This window comes from Moschus berezovskii, chromosome 5 (genome assembly GCF_049115385.1).
Source record: "Moschus berezovskii isolate FMDL1 chromosome 5, NW_MosBer_1.0, whole genome shotgun sequence".
NCBI classification, from domain to species: domain Eukaryota; kingdom Metazoa; phylum Chordata; class Mammalia; order Artiodactyla; family Moschidae; genus Moschus; species Moschus berezovskii.
The window spans coordinates 100992543-101016235 of NC_142464.1; the positions used below are offsets into that span (position 1 = coordinate 100992543).

Here is a 23693-nt window from a genome sequence, read left to right on the forward strand (position 1 = left end):
CATACATGGTGATAGGTGCTCTTTTGAGAAGAATGGGCCATAGAAACTCAGGCTTTGACTCTTTATTCCTTCTCATTTGGGCAGCAAGTTTAGCTCAGCTGGTACTTTCATTGGCAGTGAGTTCTGTCCCCATCAGTGTGTTTCATGAAACCTCAGTGGATGTTTGGTATAGGACTTCCTTCAGTAGTCTCCCAAACTGTGGGAAGCTTAACACCATTAACATGCATTTTTGCAGACAGTGGCATTTTTGGATGTGGAGGAAGGCTCGGGTTCAGCAGAGAAGATCAATTAAAAAGGAAACTTCCTGAGTACAGTGTGATGTATTTTATCAGCAGATGGTTTTCCTTCCTTCTCTCCTCCTCCTGCCCACAGAATAGAATTCTGGCATTCCTGAGCTGCGTGCTGCTAAGATGCTGGTTCTTCTCAGAAGTTACTAAGGGTCAGTTTCTCTTCTTCCCTCTTAGAGAGCAGGAATTGAGTTTTAATTGGCAATTTACAGAGGTGGCTAGAAATGAGTCCCTCCTACTTGCATGAAGCTTAGTGAGTTCTGGGTGGTTCAGGCTGTCTGAGGAGCCTTGGCAGCCCCAGAAGAAGCAGAAAGAGCAGTAGCAGAGTGCAATGGCTTTTTATCCCACTCCTGAGTATGACGTGCAGTTGGCCAGAGGGTTGTTATCTAGGATGTTTCTCTTTGCCACAAGGTAAGCCCACGGTTATGTTAGAGTGAGATTTAGATTTAGAATCCTGCATTGCAGGATTGCATTGCAGGATTCTCAGCTGAGAAGCCTTTCACAGGTGTCGATGTTGTGCTATATTATATTAAGTTTAAGCCCATTTCTCTAAATTGTCATATAAGTTCTCATTATTTGAGCACCTCTGATTATTCTGTGTACTATCAATAGTCCTGTGTGGGAATTTTCAGTCATTCTCTCTCCGACATGTCCAGTCACTGTATTTCTTATGATGTATGCATTTAGAGTGACTTTTATCTTTTTCAAGTTAGCAATTGCTTTGTGTTGTGTAACTTCGCGGTTTTGCTTCCCCATTTCCCCAGGGAATTTCAGAGTAATAATTTCTGTTTCTCACAAGGAACGGCTACTTATCTATGTCCTTGTAACCAAGTTCTCTATTCTCTTTGCCAACATTTGTATAAAGAAAAGGAACCTGCAAGTGTAGTCTCAGTTTTAAAGGAAAGGTGTAGTCCTCTCCTTTGAGTTTGCATGAAAGAAGTGTTTATTGAGATTGCTGAGTGTACCTCATTGACGTCCACCACAATGGAAGGCTTAAATATTTGACTATCTTTTCCTTTATTCACAATAATTCAAATTCAGCTTGTATCCTTATACAATCTTTGATTTGAAAATTTTATTCAGGGCTGTGCCAGTGCTGGCCTCAGGGATGCTTCTGCTGCTGCTGCTGCTGCTGCTGCGTCACTTCAGTCGTGTCCGACTCTGTGTGACCCCATAGACAGAAGCCCACCAGGGTCCCCCATCCCTGGGATTCTCCAGGCAAGAACACTGGGATGCTTCTACTAAAAGAAAATATGATATGGCAAAGAACAGGTGGCTGCACCAGTTGTGGTCTTGTCCTGCAATGTGACTTGAATATTTATTTTTATTATTGTACCATGTAAAAGGTAAAAAGGAAAATGAACTGCTTAGATTATAAAGCACGTATATAGAGAGAAGGATCCAGGGCCGGTTTTTCAAGTTTTATTTGGCATTCTTTCACTTAAAGGTGAATAAGAGAGAGCATTCTTCCAAGTTTTATTTTCTCCCCCAGAGTGTCAGGTTATGTGTGAATGGTGGTAGCAATTAAATTCCTCCTTGTTGTAAAATTTATCATGGAAATGTTAGCAAGTAGAAACTGAGGGGCTGGAGCAAGTGTTCATAAAGTTTTCAGCCTCTTTGCCTTAAAACTTTGATTATTCTTTTCATTCTACTCTCAATAATATTTGAAAATTTTAATGAACATTCTTTTCTGGTGTGACTTTAAACTATAGATCCTTCTTTTGACTGTTGATTAAGGTTCTTATCTAAAATTAATGCTTTCTGCTCTTTCGTTTGTTTTACTATTGCCTTAAATTCCTCATTTGTGTCCTCTTCCTCTAATGAAGAGAAACTGGTATACTGAAGAGAAAAACATAATACAGTGCAGGACACTTAACCCCAAAAGAGAATCATGGCTTTAGTGCTGGAGATTGGAGGAGCATTTCTTTTATCTTTTTAATTGAATGGTGTTTAGAAAAAAATCACTACCCAAAAGTTAAGACTTCTTCTACCTCACACACACCAAAAACCCTTTCTTTCCTTGTTTTGGCAAATGAAATTTAATTCATACTTTAGCACTGTATGAAAATTAATTAGCTTGCTTTGGAAGTATCTTGGTTGGTATTTGATGTAAAGGGTACCCTTTAAACGTATTCTATGGCACAAAGGAGTAGTAGGGAAGAAAAAATTTAACTTGTAGAGTGTCTGATATGGGAAATGAGTAAAAACCAGTCCCTCCTTCCTTCCGCCAAAAAAAAAATGTCTAGTTCCAAGTTGAGAGTTGAGAAGAAGAAATTGTTGTTAGAGCTTATGCTTATCTATTTATTCTATGCTATTATATTGTAGTTGAAAGGCAAAGAAAAACAAAGACGAATGCTATTACAGAACAAAGATCCTGTTGGTGTCAACCTCTGCCGTCCCTTATAGGCAGACTGTGAAGTGTGGGAAGGAGAGTTGACTGTTCTGATTTCTCTGTAGATGTCAGAGTTGAGGGGAGGAAAAAAGAAAGAAGGCATAGTGAGAAAAGACATTTCAGCATTATCACCCATTGGTGACGAAGTGAAAAACACCCACCCACCCCCATGGCTAGCCCCTCTTTTTTATGGTAATAGTTTTGCGTGGTCATCAATAAAATTTAAGCTTAAAAATGTTTCAAAATGAAGGGTGAGGAGGAGATAAACTAGTAGTGAAAGGCTGGGAGAATGGGGTAAAGCTTCTTACAAGAAAAGATTTTGCTTTTACTTTTTATGCAAATCTTAGATGTCAGACTTCACTCTTACTTGTGATTCAGTTGCCAAAGCCAAAAGTCCCCAGGGCATATTATCAGGATGTGACATTTAAAAAGAACTTCTCTTTCCAGAAAGGACTGTGTGTTGCTATGGGGTTATATTACCTAATGCATACCTTTCTACCCACTGAACCACTTTTTAAAGACACAGAGGTTAGGCAATTATGAAAGCTTGGAAATGTTTGCTTGTTAGATTTTTCTATGAATCCAAAAAATCTGAAGTATAGCCCAGTAGTCACAGAAACTAGAGGTGAGAGATGCTGAAAGGAGCTAAAGGATATCTCAAAAGCAATACCTTTGTCAAAGAACAATTATCATCTTTTTTTTTTTTTCTTAAACATTTTGGAAGATGATGAGTTTTGTGTTTGAGGTACATCATTTTCCCATAAACTGGAAATGCTTGAAAAGGCATTTTTGTTCAAATACAAATAATCTATTCTTCTATACTAAAGAAGATATGATCTCCTCTAAGAATCACTTGCATAGTGACATTTAATTATTTATGTTATTTGTCTCCCCTTTAAAGCATAAAAGGAGCAATTTAGCAATAACTACCAAATTGCAGTGGCTCAGTGGTAAAGAATCCACCTGCCATTGCAGGAGCTGTTGGAGACACAGGTTCGATCCCTGGGGGTGAAAGATTCACTGGCGTAGGAAATGGCAGAGGAGTCTGATGGGCTACAGCCTATAGGGTCGCAAAGAGTCGGCATGACTGAGCAACTGAAAAGCAGCAGCAGCAGAATACCACATAACTTTCCTATTGTGAAGGGAGTGAAAGAGATGTGTTTCTATTTGTTTGTATTTGCATAACAAATCACTGGAAAAGATAGATAAGAAATTAACCACAGAGATTAGCTGGAGGGAGAAGAGAAATGGGTGGAGAGGGCTGGGAGGACGAGTAAGACTTCACAAGTGTCCGACATCATAAAGGTTACGAGAAAAAATATGTCAAGTGCCCAGAATGATACTTGGCACTCAGTAGGCACTGAAGTATTTTTTGAGCGAATGAGTAATACTGTGATGCTGTTTAATATTTTTTTCTCCCATTCAAGGCTCCCCAGAAGGATTATAAACTCCTTGAGGCCATCTGTGACCTCCCTGAGGTCCAGTTGTGCTACATCAAGGAGGTGGTGGTGTTCAGTCACTCAGTCGTGTCCAACTCTTTGTGACCCCCAAAGAGGGGTCTGCAGCACTCCAGGCTTCCCTGTCCTTCACTGTCTCCCAGAGTTTGCTCAAATTCATGTCCATTGAATCAGCGATGCCGTCCAACCATCTCACCCTCTGTCACCCTCTTTGCCTGTCCTCAGCCTTTCCCAGCATCAGGGTTTTTTCCCAGTGAGCCGGCTCTTCACATCAGGTGGCCAAAGTATTGGAGCTTCAGCTTCAGCATCAGTCCTTGCGATGAATATTCAGGATTCATTTCCTTTAGGATTTACTGGTTAGTCTCCTTGCAGCCCAAAGGACTCTCAACAGTCTTCTCCGGCACCACAGTTTGAAAGCATCATTCTTTAGCGCTCAGCCTTCTTTATGATCCAGCTCTTGCATCCATACATGACTACTGGAAAAACCATAGCTTTGACTAGACAGACCTTTGTCAGCAAAGTGATGTCTTTGCTTTTGAATACACTGTCTAGGTTTGTCGTAACTTTTCTCCCAAGGAACAATCGTCTTTTAATTTCATGGCTGCAATCACCATCTGCAGTGATTTTGGAGCCCAAGAAAATAAAGTCTGCCACTGTATCCATCGTTTCCCCATCTATTTGCCATGAAGTGATGGGACCAGATTCCATGATCTTAGTTTTTTGAATGTTAAGTTTCAAGCAAACTTTTTCACTCTCCTCTTTTACCTTCATCAACAGATGTTCCATCAAGAAAGTTCCTCTTTCTGCCATCTTTGTATCTGAGGTTATTGATATGTCTCCTGGCAATCTTGATTCTAGCTTGTGCTTCATCCAGGCTGGCATTTTGCGTGATGTACTCTGCATGTAAGTTAAATAAGCCGAAGCAGGGTGACAATATACAGCCTTGACATACTCCTTTCTTAATTTGGAACCAGTCCATTGTTTTATGTCTAGTTCTAACAATTGCTTCTTGACTAGCATACCGGTTTCCCTGGAAGCAGGTTAGGTGGTCTGGTATCCCCATCTCTTTAAGAATTTTCCAGTTTGTTTTGATCCACACAGTCAAAGACTTTAGCATAGTCAATGAAGCAGAAGTAGATATTTTTCTGGAATTATCTTGCTTTTTCTATGGTCCAGTGAATATTGGCAATTTGATCTCTGGTTCCTCTGCTTTTTTGAAATCCAGCTTGTACTTCTGGAAGTTCTCGGCTCACATGCTGTTGAAGCCTGACTTGAAGGATTTTGAGCATTACCTTGCTAGCATATGAAATGAGGGAAACTGTGTAGTAGTTAGAACATTCTTTGGCATTGCCTGTCTTTAGGATTTTAATGAAAACTGACCTTTTCCAGTCCTGTGGCCACTGCTGAGTTTTTCAAATTTGCTGGCATGTAGAGTGCAGCACTTTAACAGCATCATCTTTTAGGATTTGAATAGCTCAGCTGGAATTCCATAATCTCAACTAGCTTTGTTTCTAGTAATGGCTCCTAAGGCCCACTTGACTTCACAGTCCAGAATGACCACATCCTCGTCGTTATCTGGGTCATTAAGCCCTTTTTTGAGTAGTTCTTCTACGTATCCTTGCCATCTCTTCTTAATCTCTTCTGCTTCTGTTAGGTCCTTGCTGTTTCTGTCCTTTAGTGTGCCCATCTTTGCATGAAATGTTCCCTTGGTATCTCATTTTCTTGACGCGATCCCTAGTCTTTCCCATTCTGTTGTTTTCTTCTATTTCTTTGCATTGTTCACTTAAGATGGGTTTCTTATCTCTCCGTGCTGCTCTTTGGATTTCTGCCTTCAGTTGGGTATTTCTTTCCCTTTCTGCTTTGCCTTTCACTTCTCTTCTTTGCTCAGTTATTTGTAAGGCCTCCTCAGACAACCTCTTTGCCTTCTTGCATTTCTTTTTCTTTGGGATAGTTTTGGTCACTGCCTCCTGTGTAGTGTTACAAATCTCTGTCCATAGTTATTCAGGCACTCTGTCAGATCTAATCCTTTGAATCTATTTGTCACTTATACTGTATAATCATAAGGGATTTGATTTAGGTCATACCTGAATGGCCTAGTGGTTTTCCCTGCTTTCTTGAATGTAAGTCTGAATTAAATTGAACGAAAACCACAATCACAGCAAGGTAGAAGGCATATGGTAGGAGATGAGTGAATACTGCTCAAAAGACATGAACTAATTTATTGTAAATTTCTCCAAAACATGCTTTGCATTCAAATCTCTCTGTGTTAGGACAAAATCATCTAAGAAGGACATTATGTCACTTGCCTAGTTCCAGTTTCATCAGCCTACCCATCCCACGCAATGAAGCTTCCTTGTTTGTGGTTAGGAATGCAACACAAGGGCTTTGTTTGAATTACACCCACACACAAAACTTAGTTTGCTCAATTTTAAAATTAAATGGTCCTCTGACTCTTAATTGATATGCTCATGATGTAATGTGCTTTAGGAAAATATTTCCTTATCTTCTTTAAGATCAAAGTGATCCTAAAAGGTAAAGCATGCTGTGCTCTTTAGGAATGCTTATTAAATTACTTGCATCATTGAAAAGGTCAATAAACAGCTGTTTGACTTTTTTGGTTATCTCCAAGTACAGTGAATTTTATTTTAAAAATGAATTTTTAGTACTTGGCTTTTTAATAGGTAACACATGTACATGGTGTACAATTCAAAAGTTACAAAGTGAAATACCTGAAAAATAAATGTTTCTCCCCAGAGGCAGTCATTGAATGGTTCTAGTTTCTCAAGAATTCTTCCAGAAATATTCTTTACATTAATAAACAGAAGTATATTTTCCCCCATACTCAGCAGCATACTGTATGCACAGTTTTGTGTCTTAATTTTGTCCTTTTACCATATATTTTGGAGTCAACATGTATAGAACTACTCAGTTTTTTTAATGGCTACATGCATATTCCATTGTATGGAGGTACCACACTGACTTAACTGATCTGCTGTTGATGAGCATTTAGGTTGTATTTCAGTCTTTTGATTAATATGTTACTTAAAAATTATCTTGCTGTATGTTACCAAATTGCTCTTTATTCAGACTCTGAATGTTGGTGGGCTGTATTTTGGTCATCTTTTTCATTGTTCTTTTTCCTCATGTCATCTCTCTTATTTTGGAAGACTATTATAAAACAAAGATTTATCTCTGAAACCTCCCAACATGTGTTCAGCATTCAAATGAAAGGGCTGTGTTTTTCAGGACCTATTGATTTGTTTGTTTCACAAGCATTCTGTTCTTAACGTGTTACAACTGTGATGACATCTACGCGCCCTCCCCACACACACTTCCACCCCTGAAAGTGAAAGTCGCTCAGTCCTGTCCAACTCTTTGTGACCCTATGGACTATACAGTCCATGGAATTCTCCAGGCCAGAATACTGGAGTGAATAGCCTTCCCCTTCTCCAGGGGATCTTCCCAACCCAGGGATCGAATCCAGGTCTCCTGCACTACAGGTGGATTCTTTACCAGCTGAGCCACAAGGGAAACTCCCACCCCTAACCCAAGGCAAACAATCAGCCTCTGCAGTCTACTCTGGAGAAGCATCCTCCCAAGTTGAGTGTCCTGTCTTGGCACGTCTTGGGCACTTTATCTTTGCTGTAAGAATTATTTCTTTATAGTTTATTAGAGAAATACTTCATTTGGTCTCCCCACCAGAATGTAAGCTTAAGAGCAGAGAACATATCTTAGTTACTAAATCTTTTCAATATCATTAGTTCAGTTTCAACACTTCAGTCCTCACCTGTCATGCCCCTTGATCCCCACCCACAGCATCGAGCCTCTCACTCGTCCCTCTAGAGGACAAGGGTGTGGAGTTAAGTCCTTTCAGCTGTCCTCCCACCCTCTTTCATACGAGCACCACCACCTTACCTCCTCCTTTCTCATCCCTGGATCTGGCTTCTCTTCCACATAAAGTCATGCCTTTCATGTACTTCATGCCCTTCGTGTGCTCCGGAATGCTGTCCTTTCCTATTTCCTCATGAGTCTTAAGAAGTGGCAGCCTCTCTTCAGCTGCACATACATCCATTCCCTGTCTCATAGACTAGCTCGTACTTCTCATCATTTAAAATAAAACAGCAAGAACACTCCCTGGCCCCCTCTAGCCTTCTAGCTGTTCTGTTCAGTCGCATATGACCCTTTGTAACTCATGGACCGTAGCCTGCCAGGCTCCACTGTCCATGGGATTTTCCAAGTAAGGATACTGGAGTGAGTAGCCATTCCCTTCTCCAGGGGATCTTCCCAACCAGGGATCAAACCCATGTCTCTTGTATTGACCCTGAGCCACTAAGGAAACCCCAGCCTTCTGGCTACCACCCTCTTTATCTCCTTTAGAGCCAAGTTCTTTAAAGAATTATCTTCCCTTGCTATCTCCATTTTCTCTCTCACTCACCTCTTAACCTGATCCTAATCAGACTTCTTCCCTGTCATTCCATCGCAGAGACTTCAGTTCAGTTCAGTTCAGTCACTCAGTCATGTCCGACTCTTTGCAACCCCATGAATCGCAACACGCCAGGCCTCCCTGTCCATCACCAACTCCTGGAGTTCACCCAAACTCATGTATATTGAATCGGTGATGCCATCCAGCCTTCTCATCCTCTATCGTCCCCTTCTCCTCTGCCCCCCAATCCCTCCCAGCATCAGGGTCTTTTCCAATGAGTCAACTCTTCACATGCGGTGGCCAAAGTATTGGAGTTTCAGCCTCAGCATCAGTCCTTCCAATGAACACCCAGGACTGGTCTCCTTTAGGATGGACTGGTTGGATCTCCTTGCAGTCCAAGGGACTCTCAAGAGTCTTCTCCAACATCACAGTTCAAAAGCATCAATTCTTCGGCAATCAGCTTTCTTGACAGTCCAACTCTCAAATCCATACATGACCACTGGAAAAACCATAGCCTTGACTAGACGGACCTTGGTTGGCAAAGTAATATCTCTGCTTTTTAATATGCTATCTAGGTTTGTCATAACTTTCCTTCCAAGGAGTAAGTGTCTTTTTTGTTTTTTTTTTTAGAACTTAACAAGTTGATTTTATTTTTTATTTATTTTTTTAAATTTATTTTAATTGGAGGCTATTACTTTACATTATTGTATTGGTTTTGCTATACATTGACATGAACCTGCCCCGGGTGTACATATGTTCCCCAACTTGAACCCCCCTCCCACCTCCCTCCCCATCCCATCCCTCTGGTTCATCCCAGTACACCAGCCCGGAGCATCCTGTATCATGCATTGAACTTGGACTGGCAGTTTGTTTCACATATGATAATATACATGTTTCAATGCCACTCTCCCAAATCATTCCACCCTCACCTTCTCCCACAGTGTCCAAAAGACACAGATACATCTGTGTCTCTTTTGCTGTCTCGTATACAGGGTCAGTGGTGACCCACTCCAGTACTCTTGTCTGGAAAATCTCATGGACGGAGGAACCTGGTAGGCTGCAGTCCATGAGTCGCTAACAGTTGGACATGACTGAGCGACTTCACTTTTACTTTTCACTTTCATGCATTGGAGAAGGAAATGGCAACCCACTCCAGTGTTCTTTCCTGGAGAATCCCAAGGACGGTGGAGCCTTGTGGGCTGCCGTCTATGGGGTTGCACAGAGTCAGACACGACTGAAGCGACTTAGCAGCAGCAGCAGCATACAGGGTTATCATTATCATCTTTCTAAATTCCATATATATGCGTTAGTATACTGTATTGGTGTTTTTCTTTCTGGCTTACTTCACTCTGTATAATAGGCTCCAGTTTCATCCACCTCTTTAGAACTGATTCAAATGTATTCTTTTTAATTGCTGAGTAATACTCCATTGTGTAAATGTACCACAGCTTTCTTATCCATTTGTCTGCAGATGGACATCTAGGTTGCTTCCATGTCCTGGCTATTATAAACAGTGCTGCGATGAACATTGGAGTACATGTGTCTCTTTCAATTCTGGTTTCCTCGGTGTGTATGCCCAGGAGTGCGATTGCTGGGTCATATGGCAGTTCTATTTCCAGTTTTTTAAGGAATCTCCACACTGTTCTCCATAGTGGCTGTACTAGTTTGCATTCCCACCAACAGTGTAAGAGGGTTCCTTTTTTTCCACACCCTCTCCAGCATTTATTGCTTGTAGACTTTTGGATAGCAGCCATTCTGACTGGTGTGAAATGGTATCTCATTGTGGTTTTGATCTGCATTTCTCTGATTATAAGTGATGTTGAGCATCGTTTCATGTGTTTGTTACCCATCTGTATGTCTTCTTTGGAGAAATGTCTGTCTAGTTCTTTGGCCCATTTTTTGATTGGGTTGTTTAGTTTTTGGAATTCAGCTGCAGGAGTTGCTTGTATATTTTGGAGATTAATCCTTTATCAGTTGCTTCATTTGCTATTATTTTCTCCCATTCTGAAGGCTGTCTTTTCACCTTGCTTATAGTTTCCTTTGCTGTGCAGAAGTTTTTAATTTTAATTAGGTCCCATTTGTTTAGTTTTGCTTTTATTTCCAATATTCTGGGAAGTGGGTCATGGAGGATCAGCTGTGATTTATGTCGGAGAGTGTTTTGCCTATGTTCTCCTCTAGGAGTTTTATAGTTTCTGGTCTTACATTTAGATCTCTAATCCATTTTGAGTTTATTTTTGTGTATGGTGTTAGGGAGTCTTCTAGTTTCATTCTTTTACAAGTGGTTGACCAGTTTTCCCAGCACCACTTGTTAAAGAGATTGTCTTTTCTCCATTGAATATTCTTGCCTCCCTTGTCAAAGATAAGGTGTCCATAGGTACATGGATTTATCTCTGGGCTTTCTATTTTGTTCCATTGATCTATATTTCTGTCTTTATGCCAGTACCATACTGTCTTGATGACTGTGGCTTTGTAGTAAAGCCTGAAGTCCGGCAGGTTGATTCCCCAGTTCCTTTCTTCTTTCTCAAGATTGCTTTGGCTATTTGAGTTTTTTTGTATTTCCATACAAATTGTGAAATTATTTGTTCTAGCTCTGTGAAAAACACCATTGGTAGCTTGATAGGGATTGCATTGAACTTATAAATTACTTGGGGTAATATATTCATTTTCACAATATTTATTCTTCCAATCTATGAACACGGTATATTTCTCCATCTATTAGTGTCCTCTCTGATTTCTTTCACCAGTGTTTTATAGTTTTCTATATATAGGTCTTTTGTTTCTTTAGGTAGATATATTCCTAAGTATTTTATTCTTTTCGTTGTAACGGTGAATGGAATTGTTTCCTTAATTTCTCTATTTTCTCATTATTAGTGTATAGGAATGCAAGGGATTTCTGTGTGTTGATTTTATATCCTGCAACTTTACTATATTCATTGATTAGCTCTAGTAATTTTCTGGTAGAGTCTTTAGGGTTTTCTGTGTAGAGGATCATGTCATCTGCAAACAGTGAGAGTTTTACTACTTCTTTTCCAATTTGGATTCCTTTTATGTCTTTTTCTGCTCTGATTGCTGTGGCCAAAACTTCTAAAACTATGTTGACTAGTAGTGGTGAGAGTGGGTACCCTTGTCTTTTTCCTGATTTCATGGCTGCACTCACCATCTGCAGTGATTTTGGAGCCCAAAAAAATAAAGTCTGACACTGTTTCCCATTGTTTCCCCATCTATTTCCCATGAAGTGATGGGACCAGATGCCATGATCTTAGTTTTCTGAATGTTGAGCTTCAAGCCAACTTTTTCACTCTCCTCTTTCACTTTCATCAAGAGGCTTTTTAGTTCCTCTTCACTTTCTGCCATAAGGGTGGTGTCATCTGCATATCTGAGGTTATTGATATTTCTCCGGGCAATCTTGATTCCAGCTTGTGCTTCTTCCAGCCCAGCGTTCCTCATGATGTACTCTGCATATAAGTTAAATAAGCAGGGTGACAATATACAGCCTTGACATACTCCTTTTCCTATTTGGAACCAGTCTGTTGTTCCATGTCCAGTTCTAACTGTTGCTTCCTGACCTGCATACAGGTTTCTCAAGAGGCAGGTCAGGTGGTCTGGTATTCCCATCTCTTTCAGAATGTTCCACAGTTTATTGTGATCCACACAGTCAAAGGCTTTGGCATAGTCAATGAAGCAGAAATAGATGTTTTTCTGGAACTCTTGCTTTTTCGATGATCCAGCGGATGTTGGCAATTTGATCTCTGGTTCCTTCGCCATTTCTAAAACCAGCTTGAACATCTGGAACTTCACGGTTCATGTATTGCTGAAGCCTGGCTTGGAGAATTTTGAGCATTACTTTAGTAGCGTGTGAGATGAGTGCCATAGTGGCTGCCATGTAGAAAGTGTCTATGGATGCTGCTTGAATGAAAGGGAAGGAAATTGAAGAGAGGTCTGGATAGCTTATGTTGAAAACAGCAGTCCCCAACATTTTTGGCACCAGGGGCCAGTTTTGTGGACGGCGGTTTTTCCTCGAATAATTGGGGGTAGAGGATGGTTTCAGGATGACTCCAGCACATTACATTTATTGTGCACTTTATTTCTGTGACTATTACACTGTGATATATAGTGAAATAATTATACAGCTCACCATAATGCAGAATCAGTCTGTAATGCAAGCAATGGGGAGCAGCTGTAAACACAGGTGAAGCTTTGCTTGTTCACACGCCGCTCACCACCTGCCACGTGGCCTGGCTCCTAACTGGTCACAGGCCAGTAATCAGTCCAGGGCTCGGGGGTTTGGGACCCCTGATTTAAGAGAGCCTTACTGTTGTCTTTAAAAGCACAAAGAGAAATTTTTTTTTCACTTAGTCTAGATGAGACAGCTCCATTGATCTTCACTGTTCTCTGCACAGCCTCCTTTCCTGCTTCAGAGTCTGATTCAGAACTTTCAGCAAGGTGTCTGCTCCTTCCTGAAGGAGGTGTACCAGCTGATATTAAGCCTGGGTAGCTCCATGCTACTTCAGGGCACCTCCTCTCTTCTGTCCATTGAGATTTCAGTCTAGAAATCCCTGAAGTCAATGGTAAACATTATCTCACTTTTTTTTTTTTGCCAAAAATTAAGTTCAGCCACTCTCTGACTCTGAAAGTGTACAATGGTGTAATCCTCCCTACCAAATTCAACCTTTAGCCTTGCAGTCTGAATAACACCCACTTTTTCCCTTCAGCTTTGTCAGTTCTGTGTGTATTTAGGGCATATCTTGGCTATTGTGAGTCATGCTGCAGGGAACATGGGAGTACAGATACCCCTTTAAGATACTGATTTCAGTTTCTTTGGATAAATACCAAATACGTGGGATCGCTGGATCCTACCGTAGCTCTATTTAAAATTTTTTTAAGGAAACACCATGCTGTTTTCCATAGTGGCTGCACCAGTTTGAGCTCTCAACAGTGCACAAGAGTTTATGCAGGAATTCTTTAAGTCTGCAGTATTTGTATGTAACTGAAATCATGTCAAAATGAAAAGGAAAATAATAATAAAGCATAAAAAAAAAAACAATGGTTAGTAAGAGAAATGAACAGTAAGATCTGTTTTCCAGTATTTACTCGACTGTGTTCCATCTCTGAGATACAGCAGTCTCTGCTTCCAAGTCCATAAATCTCGCTGGTGAAGAGATCAGTGGAGACTGCTCCTAACGCAGGGGTCCCTGTGCTGTGTCTCCCCAGACGCACTGAACCTGCAGGCCGGCCTCACTCTTGGCACTCGACCAAACTTGGGGAGAGCCAACCCGATGCCAGCATGATGCAGATATCTCAGGGCACGATTGGCACGCCTTGGCCCCAGAGCTACCATTCCAGGTAAGTGAGCACAGCTGAGACCCGGGGGTGGGGGTGGGGCTTGCTTTCAAATGCCCTGTTCCCAGAAAGGATTGTTTTCTTTCACTCACCCTGAGTATGAAGTCTCTCTACCCACTGTCCGCATCCTCTTAAAAGCCCTGACGCGCCTATGAGTCATCACCTTCTGGGCTAGACTGGCGTGGAGAGAGGCCAGGGTTATTTTGAACAATGACTAGCCATTTGAGATATTTATGGGGTTTACTGATCCTCAGTCACACACTATAGCAGAAAAACTGACGGTTCCCTCCCTTGATGCTTCATATTCTTTTAGTCAAATACGTATCTATTTTTTATCTGAATGGTTTTATGCAGTATCTGAACTTCTCACTCGGTTTCTGTCTCTGTTAGAGCCAGTTATCCAACTTAGCTCCAATCAAAGCAGTTAACACACTGAGGACCGTTCAGTGTGTACATCATCTCACGCGGTCCTTCGTATGCAGCCTGGAAACTGACAGTCTTCCCGACTGCATTTCATAGGACGGGACGAAGCTGGAGAGATGGGTTTGTCCAGGCTCAGACATCTGCTCAGTACCTGAGTCATGAATCAGATCCAAGCCAGGTTCCACAAAGCCATTGCCCGTAACCTCCTATACTTCCTCTGTACTAGCTATATGAGTCATCTTTCCTTTGCTTGTCTTATCGCTCCAGCAGTCAAGGTCCAGTCAGGAAAAAGCAGAGCCATCACGAGTGATGCAGGAGAAGGGATTTATTATAGTAATCAGACCAGACCTGACACAATTGAAGGGGACTGAAGAGAAGGGAGCCAAGCTTGGACCCCACCCCCCACCGGACATATTAAAGAATGAAGTCAGGATACCCCTGCATTTACTACAGACTTGGAGCCATGCAAATGGAGTCCATCTTCTAATGCTAGGGAGGCAGGCCCTGTTGCTTACCACTTTTCGGAAGTACTTGGATATAGGTTATAGTAGGGAGGCAGGAGGGCTTCCCAGGTGGTGCCCGTGGTAAAGAACCCATCTGCCAATGCAGGAGACACAGGGCACACAGATTCAGTTCCTGGGTTGGGAAGAGCCCCTGCAGAAGGAAATGGTAACCCACTCCAGTATTCTTCCCTGGATAATTCCATGGAGAGGGAGTGTGGTAAGCTACAGTCCGTGGGGTCATAAAGAGTCGGACACAACTGAGTGGCCAGGCACAAAGTGCTGGTCAGTATCAGGGAGGGAAGGATGTTGCTGGAAGGATTACTTAACAAACAGATGGTGGCTACGCATTTGACGACGCCAAGACTCAGAACCCCCACGACCCACGCCTGCTCAGATCAAGGGCCAAATAAATCCTAGAGTTCTGACTGGTGGGCATGGCCTGTTAGGATACTTTTTGGTCACCCTCCTTGTTACAGACACTCCTTTTCCTTGCCCACAGCCCTCCCTGTAACCCTGAAAAAATTTCACCATCTGAGCCCCGTGTGCTCCAGGAACACAGCCCCAGCAGGGCCCACGTGCTGTGCAGGCACAGTGCTTTTGCTCTGTGGGCATGGCTGTGTTACAGGCTTTTAGAAGGTTAGATGCAGGGGCCCAACAGTGTGAAGGACACCAGACAGTGAGGTACTTGGGCTTATAAATCAGACCTCGATTTCAATCTCAATTTCATTACCTACTGCATAAGCTTGAGCAAAGCACTTATCCTCTTTGATCTTGGTTTCTTTGTCTGTAAAATGAAATTAATAATATATATCTCATTGGATCATAGTGAGGATTAAGCAAAGTAACATCTGTAAGACACTTAGTGTAGTTCCTGGAACATAGTGAGCACACAGTAATTATGAAAAGTAATTATAATAATTAAGACTGAAAACTTGTCAGAGACACAGTGAAACATAATAATGAACTAGGTTAATGGCATGAACCAGTACACATTTATAAAATGCAGGAATGTATTAACAGGGTACCCCTCCTAACCACTAACCTTTGTTGATGTTCAGTCACTAAGTTGTGTCCCACTGTTGGCGACTGCATGTCAGACCCCATATTGGAGCCTGCCAAGCTCCTCTGTCCATGGAATTCTCCAGGCAAGAATTCTGGAGTGGGTAGCCATTCCCTTCTCCAAGGGATCTTTCCAAACCAGGGATCAAACCCAGGTCTCCTGCATTGCAGGCAGATTATTTACCACTGAGCCAGCAGGGAAGCCCATTAACCTTAGGAGGCCCTTAAATCTGAAGTCATACTGTGACCTAAATATACACTGGGCTAAAGGCAAAAATAAGACAACTGCAACTGGTGCCTAGAATCACTGCCCACAGTAACTATAGTGAGCTCCCAGAGGCCCCAGGAGAGGGGCAGTGTTGACATCAGAAGTGCAATATTCTATAGGCTCTGCTTTTCCACTTGCTGTTCCTTCCTCATCCCAACCTCCAGAGGGGTTTAGGCCGGTGGAGCCTGCACCATACCTACCACTCTGCCCTCTAATGCTACCTTTGGAGCAGCCTCCCCTGACACAATGTCTATCAACACAAAAGCTCTGGGTGGGGTACAGGAGGAGAAAGGAAAGCTTGGGTTACCCCAAAATGACCCATACGTGTGGATTTTCTTCTACCCCAGCTCAAAGCATCCTGTGGTCTGCTCATTCCATGCCTCGGGTTTGCAGCTCTGCGTTCTGCTCATAGTGGCTGCCCTTCGACAGCTGTAGCTGGAGAAGCTCTCCTGGTACCTTTCTGAGGGGCACAGTGGCATCTAGTGGTCTGGTGGGCAGCATCCCTGTGACAGCCTTCACACAGCCTCAGTCCTAAATATGTGGATCTGTTTCTCATGAAGAAGCAGGAAAAGGAGAGGGAGCTCAAGGGATGGGGAGGGGCAGGAGAGAGGGAGAGAGACGTTCAAAGAGATAGAAGATATGTAATTTTCACGGCCTGCAAACTGGCTCAGATCTGGAATTTCACTGAAATTGTATTCCAGCTGCTTTCTCTCAGATCCTTGTCACTGTCTTTCTGCTGTCCTACAGAAATCTCTTGATGGTCCTAAAGTATTAGGATTTCTAAAGTACATAGTACTTTAGAAGAAACCCCGAAAGAATCCTGTAGTCTAGTCCCCTCCTGAGAGGCTGAAATAACACCATCGGAATCCTAAAGAACCAGTACATGCTCACTGATTCATTCCTCTAACAAATATGTATGGAATACCTACTATGTCTCAGATAATTTTTAGTTACTGAGAGTACAAAACTGAGCAAGACATCAAAAAGTAGTATTTATTGTTTCCCCAGGTATGTTCCATGGAATAATAATCCATTAGATGCTCCTTGGGGAAAACTTTCTAGGGTCATGTAAGTTTAGAAGTCACTGCTTGGGACTTCCCTGGTTGATCCAGTGGTTAAGACTTTGCCTGCCAGTGCAGGAGTGCGGGTTTAACCCCTGGTCAGAGAACTAATATCCTACATGCCTTGTGGCCAAAAAATCAAACTACAAAACAGAAACAATATTGTAACAAATTCAATAAAGACTTTAAAAGTAGTCCACATTAAAAGAAAAAAAATGAAAACTTAAAAAACACTGCTTAGTATATTTGCCTTGAAGAATATCACATGAACAAATTTATTAAGGACTCAGAAGTCTTTATTCTAGCCCAGTATTTTCCAGACATATTTTTATCATCTAAGGAATTAATTAATGTTCTGGGAGTACACTTTAGGAAATGTTTTCATGTAATTGTTTTGTGTGCTTTGTTGTGTTTTAAGTATTTAGAAAATACTTTTAAACAGAGGTGATGTAATGTCAAGTAGTGGTAAGCACTGTGAAGATAATGAAGCAGAGTAGCAAGAAAGGAGGAGAGAAGAGGTACTTTTAAGATAGTGAGTGGCAGGAAGTCTTCGCTGATGCAGTCATGAATAAAGGGAGTGAGCCAGGTGATGAGCATTCCTTACAGTGGGAACAGTGAGTACAAAGGCCCTGAGTCCCTGATGTGGGAGCATATTTCATGGGTTTGAGAGGCCATCAGCGGCCATTCAGCCAGAGTGCAGTGAGCTGGGGGGGAGCAATGGGAAACGAGGGTAGACAAGTCGTCAGATCAGTGAGAACTCTGACATGCTTGACACACTCATCTTGAGAGTAAGGATGTCTCTGTGTGGGCTGGAACTGCTGCGGGATTGAAGACCTGCATGTCAGGTTCTTGTCAGCCATCTGTAAGAGGGCCATCTTGGAAGCAGGAATGGCAGGGGTAGTCAGAATGACTGCTTCCAGAATGTGGTAGAAGAACTTGTTCCTAGAGGGTGATGTCAGGGCACTCCATGGCATGGCATTGGTCACTGGGTCTTAGTCCTCTGTCAGCTTGGAAATGAGAATTTGGGGAGACAGAGCCCTCCCTGAGTAGCAGTGAAGAGCAAGAATGGTCCTCATGGGATGGATTCCATCTGAGGATTGGTGGGCTGAGTGTCCTTTGGCTGTAAGACGGAACCCACTCTACCCTTGCTCTGCTTGGCTCGAGATATGTTTACCAGTGAGTTCATATTTCTAGATCCATCTGTATTTTGCGATGGCATTTCCTCCCATTCAGTGGTGTTTCAGTTAACCCATCAGTTCATTCACTTTGATTTTTTTCCCCACATGTTCCTAAATTAGATCTGGATTATCCTTTTAGTGAAAGACTGCTAAAATTCTTAGCAGTGGGGAGGAGGATTAAGTAGTGTCTACCACCTGCGTGGAATTGGTGGGCAAAAACAGCCCTTGTGGGATCTGCTGCTTCCGTGTCCCCTCGAAGTATTAACTCTGAGTCTTCTGTTAGAGGAGATAAACAGGAGCGCAAGTGGGTCATGGGGGATTATCCTCAGTCACACCATGTGCATTTTCAGCACATCCTCTTCATTTGGGGGTGGGGGTGTAAATGTTGGTAGTGACATATGCCATGACGTGGAGTGCCAGGACTGGCTTCCCTAATCTGGTTGGGATTAACCCTTCCTTCCTCTGTCCCTGCCAAAGCAAGATGTTCCATTCAGTAAGTTTACTTGTCCTGAAGGAGAAATATTATCCTGGGGGGGAATTGCTGAAAATGTAGTCTTCTTTTCCTTGAATTCTGCTCCAGTTTTGACTCAGAATATGATCCTTCTAGTCTCTTCCTGTATACTATGGAGACAGTCCAGCAAAGCAATATCACCTACTCTGCCATTAAGACACCATATTTACTTACACGAGATCTAGAAATATAATAATAGCTTCATGGATTTTAATAGTGTTTAAATGTCTATTCATTTAAAAATGAAAAGCCTCAGGCAAGAACTCTTCATTCTTCTTAATTCTTTTTGTGACCCTATGGACTGTAACCCACCACGCTTCTCTGTCCCTGGGATTTTCCAGGCAAGAATCCTGGAGTGAGTTGCCATTTCCGCCTCCAGGGAATCTTCTGACCCAAGGATCGAACCTGTGTCTCCTGCATTGCAGGCAGATTCTTTACCGCTGAGCCATCAGGGAAGCCCTCTTTAGAGAATAGTGAATCACAAATGTTTGAACTATTATTGAGACTGCTGTTTGATTTTTGAGCTACTTATGCCTTCCTATATCTCTGTTCTCTCTTGCCCACCATGCTGGGTAAAGTATATTTGGGGTTTATAATTAAAGTTAGCTATAAGTAATTCTGTTTTATGGCAACTTTTTGGAGGAGCTAGTGAAGGAGAAAGTCTTACTGTTCAGCGTATGAAGCTTTGCCCAGACTCTGGGAAGTTGTCCGTGGGTGATGGTCTCCCAGCACCTGAAAGCCTCCCGTGGTTAAGACTTCTTATCCAGCCTGCCTCGCCTCTCTCATCCACTTTTTCTAGCTCTCAATTTTTCTTAGTATTCTCTCATTGAGTTTTGTGTTTGGCTTTCTTACCACAAACAAATTGTCTCTTGTACAGTGGAAATTCCAGGAAGACTGCCAGGGAGTATAGCCCTTCAACTCCATAAAAAGGAAAGATATTAACTAAAACCGTGGACATGTGCACAGTCTCCCTCACCCATCCGCGTGCCTGGTCTCTTACTAAGCTTCCCCCTTCTTCCCACAGACGCCCCAAGAGACACAAAATATCAGTCTCTGTCCCTCTAACCCATCTTGCCCCCCGCTTTCCTCGCCCACCTCTCTCATTTTTTGGGCACGTGCAGAATGTCACTTCCGGCACGGAGCACTGCACATCATCCTGTTGCCTGAGCCCAAGGGCCCACATGGCGTCCTCCTGCTCCCCACTTCTCCCCTGGCGAGCCTGGGTGATTAATTAGAGACACATAGGTTACGGTGTCGGGCAGTTACTCCTAGTGATGACACGTAGGGAGGCCGAGCAAGGCCCAAATATGGTCCTTTCACCCACCCTTCCAGAAACCAAACATCTTGCACAACAGTCCATTTATAAGCTAGTCCTGTGCCTGGAAGCCTACTGAACAATCAGGGCTCACCGCTAACTGCCCTCCCTCCCTTTCTTCCAGCTCCTCCACCAGTGACCTCTCCGGCTATGACCACGCATATCTGAGGCAGAGCCCTGATCGGTGCAGCTCCCAGGGGAGCATGGAGAGCCTGGAGCCCGGTGGGGGATACCCACCCTGCCACCTTCTCTCCCCGGCCAAGTCCACCAGCAGCATTGACCAGCTCAGCCACCTCCACAGCAAGAGAGATTCGGCTTACAGCTCCTTCTCCACCAGTTCCAGCATCCTCGAGTATCCACCCCCTGGCGTCTCTGGCCGGGAGCGTTCAGGCTCCATGGACACCACTTCTGCTCGAGGTGGCCTCCTAGAAGGGATGAAGCAGGCAGATATTCGCTATGTTAAGACGGTCTATGACCCCCGGAGGGGGGTCTCAGCAGAGTATGAGGTGAACTCTTCAGGCCTGCTTCTCCAAGGTAGGGAGACCCGAGCCTCAACTGATGGTCAGGGCTACGATAAATTCCATAATGTTCCTCGGGGCAAAGGCGCGCCACCCTCTTCCTGGAGCCAGCAGTGCCCCAGTTCCTTAGAGACCACTGTGGACAACTTGCCTCCTAAAGTGGGTGTGCCCCTGCCCCCAGCTCGGAGTGACAGCTATGCAGCCTTCCGGCAGCGAGAACGGCCCGGCTCCTGGTCTAGCCTAGATCAGAAACGGTTCTGCCGGCCCCCGGCAAACGCTGCCAGCACCCTGAAATCTCCCTTCGTAGAGGAACAGCTGCATACAGTACTAGAGAAGAGCCCAGAAAACAGCCCTCCAGTGAAGCCCAAGCACAATTATACCCAGAAGGCCCAGCCCGGCCAACCTCTGCTGCCGACTGGCATCTACCCGGTACCTTCCCTGGAGCCACACTTTGCCCAGGTGCCCCGGCCTTCTGTGAGTGGAAATGGTACCCTCTACCCTGCCCTGGCCAAGGAGGGCGGGTACATACCTCTTCAGGGAGTGTGCGACAGAATGGCTGCCCTTGATGAGAATGGGAACCAAAACGGATCTAGCAGGCCTGGCTTCACCTTCTGCCAGCCCCTAGAACGGGACTCAGCGTCCCTAGTAGAGAGGAAACCTGAAACTTCAGCCAAGTGTGTCCCCTATAAAGTCCCTTTTCCCTCAGTGCCTGAGAACGAGGAGGAAACCTCCCTGAAGAGACTTCTCACACCTCTAGAAGGCCACAGCCCACATCCCAGTGACAGAAAGAGCACCCAGGGCAACAAATATTCTAATTATCACAGCCTCCAATCCCCTCAGGCTCAGGCGTGGCAAGTGGGTGAAGACAAGAGATCCTTCCTGCCCTCAGAGCCTTGGGAGGGGGATGCCCATGAAGACCACAATGCCAACCTCCGGGGGAGGCTCCACAGAGGCAGCCTGGGCCAGAGTGTGCCAGGCAACTTCGGCAAGACTGCAGCTGCCTTCTCCTCCCTCCAGAACATTCCTGAGAGTCTAAGAAGGCAAAGCAGCCTGGATCTCGGAGGAGCAGCCCAGGAAGTCTACCTGGAAGGCTCATCCACCTGCGCAGTCAATACCAAGGGAGAAGAGTCTGGAAGGACTACTGTTGCTGATCACAAGAGCCAGCTGGACAGGTCGGTGTCCTATCCAAGGCCCGAGGGGAGAATCTTGGCCTCTTTCCACAGTTCAGACCCAACGTATGAAGAGCCGCCCTCCCCATCCCCACAGGAGACCTCCAGTCTGGGCCGGAGGAGGCTGAGTTCCAGCAGCACCTCGGCTCTGCAGGGCTTTCAGTACGGAAAGCCCCACTGCTCCGTGCTGGAGAAGGTTTCCAAGATTGAGCAGCGAGAGCAGGCTGGCCAGAGACCCCCGAGTGCCGGCGGCTCTACTTACGGCTATAACTACAGGCCCCACAGGACACTCCTAGCCTCCAATACTTTGGGGAATGACTCGGAGGAGACTAAAGGCCGTATGCATTTTTCCGAACCCACTGAACCCCTAGGCAATGGAGAACAGCACTTCAAAAACGGGGAGCCAAAGTCAGAAGAGGTTTCCTGGCAGCCGTGTGGCCAACAGCCGAGGCGGGCTGCGGAGGGTGGCCGGGGTGCCCCACTCCGGGGCGGGGAGCCCCCGAGGCGGGACGCCCGTCTGCTCCGCAGCCAGAGCACCTTCCAGCTCTTCAGCGAGGCCGAGAAGGAGGCCATGTGGTCGGACGACAGGCCGCGCACGCCCGAGTCGCCGGTGCAGGATGCCCCCTTCAGCCGCGCCTACCGGAACAGCATCAAGGACGCGCAGTCCCGCGTCCTGGGGGCCACGTCCTTCCGCCGCCGGGACCTCGAGCCCGGGACGCCGGTGGCCTCCAGGCCCTGGCGCCTGCGACCCGCCTCGGCCCACGTGGGGCTGCGCAGCCCGGAGGCGCCGGTTTCCGCCTCCCCGCACACCCCGCGCGAGCGGCACAGCGTGACCCCGGCCGAGGGGGACCCGGCCCGGCTCGTGCCCCCCGCCGCCCGGAGGGGCCCGCGCCGGCATCTGACCCCCGAGCAGAAGAAGCGCTCGTACTCGGAGCCCGAGAAGATGCACGAGGTGGGGGTCTCGGAGGAGCCCGAGCCAGAGCTCCACAGGCCGCCGAGGAAGGGGTCGCATTTCGTGGAGGGCTCGGTGACCGACCGGCGCCGCATCTTTGAGCGAGACGGCAGGGCCTGCTCTACCCTCAGCCTGTCGGGGCCCGAGCTGAAGCAGTTCCAGCAGAGCGCGCTGGCCGACTACGTTCAGCGCAAGACCGGCAAGCGGCCCGCGGGCGCTGGCTGCGGCCTGCAGGAGCCGGGGCGGCTGCTGGAGCGCGCCCAGAGCACCTACCTGCAGCCCGAGGGCCCGGGCCTCGCCGCGGCTGCCAGCCTCTGCTCGCTTCGGGAGCCCAGCCTGCCGCCCCGCAGGGATACCGCCCTTCTGCCAGCCACTGCGGTGGGGAGTGCTGGGGAGACCCAGCGGGGCCCCCGAGATCGCAGCAGCTCCTTTGCCGGCGGCCGCCACCTTGGGGAAAGGCACCGCGGGGACCCAGCGCCGAGAGAACTGCCGGGTGGAGCTAACAGTGGATCAAAGGGCCCCCAGAGACTGAACGGGACCCCAGGGGAGCCCTCCCCGTGGGGGGCCACGGCTGGGAGGGCCGCGAAGTCCATGTCGGCCGAGGACCTGCTGGAGCGCTCGGATGTCCAGGCTGTCTCAGTCCACGTGAGGTCACGGTCATCTCCCACTGCAGACAAGCGCCAGGTACGTGCAGCCAGCGGATCCTAGCACTACCGCCTCCGTCCGCGAAGCCTTAGTGCGACTCCTCTAACCCCTCCTTTCCCCTTTGTTTTCCTTTAGCGTGCAAGAGAGCAGCATTTGTTTTCATAAGGGGATGTCTTTCTCAGTGCCCCTATC

General features: G+C 45.4%; 1 protein-coding gene across 3 annotated transcripts in view; it reads left to right on the forward strand.

The window, feature by feature from the left end:
* Window positions 1-23693, forward strand: part of SHROOM3 (shroom family member 3) — a 333657-nt gene that overhangs the window by 278399 nt on the left and 31565 nt on the right. For all 3 annotated transcript variants that reach the window (XM_055434908.2, XM_088836401.1, XM_055434910.2), the window contains 2 exons: window positions 13771-13902; window positions 20342-23540. In XM_055434908.2, the coding sequence (XP_055290883.2) occupies window positions 13771-13902; window positions 20342-23540 (3331 nt within the window). The remainder of the gene's footprint in view (window positions 1-13770; window positions 13903-20341; window positions 23541-23693) is intronic.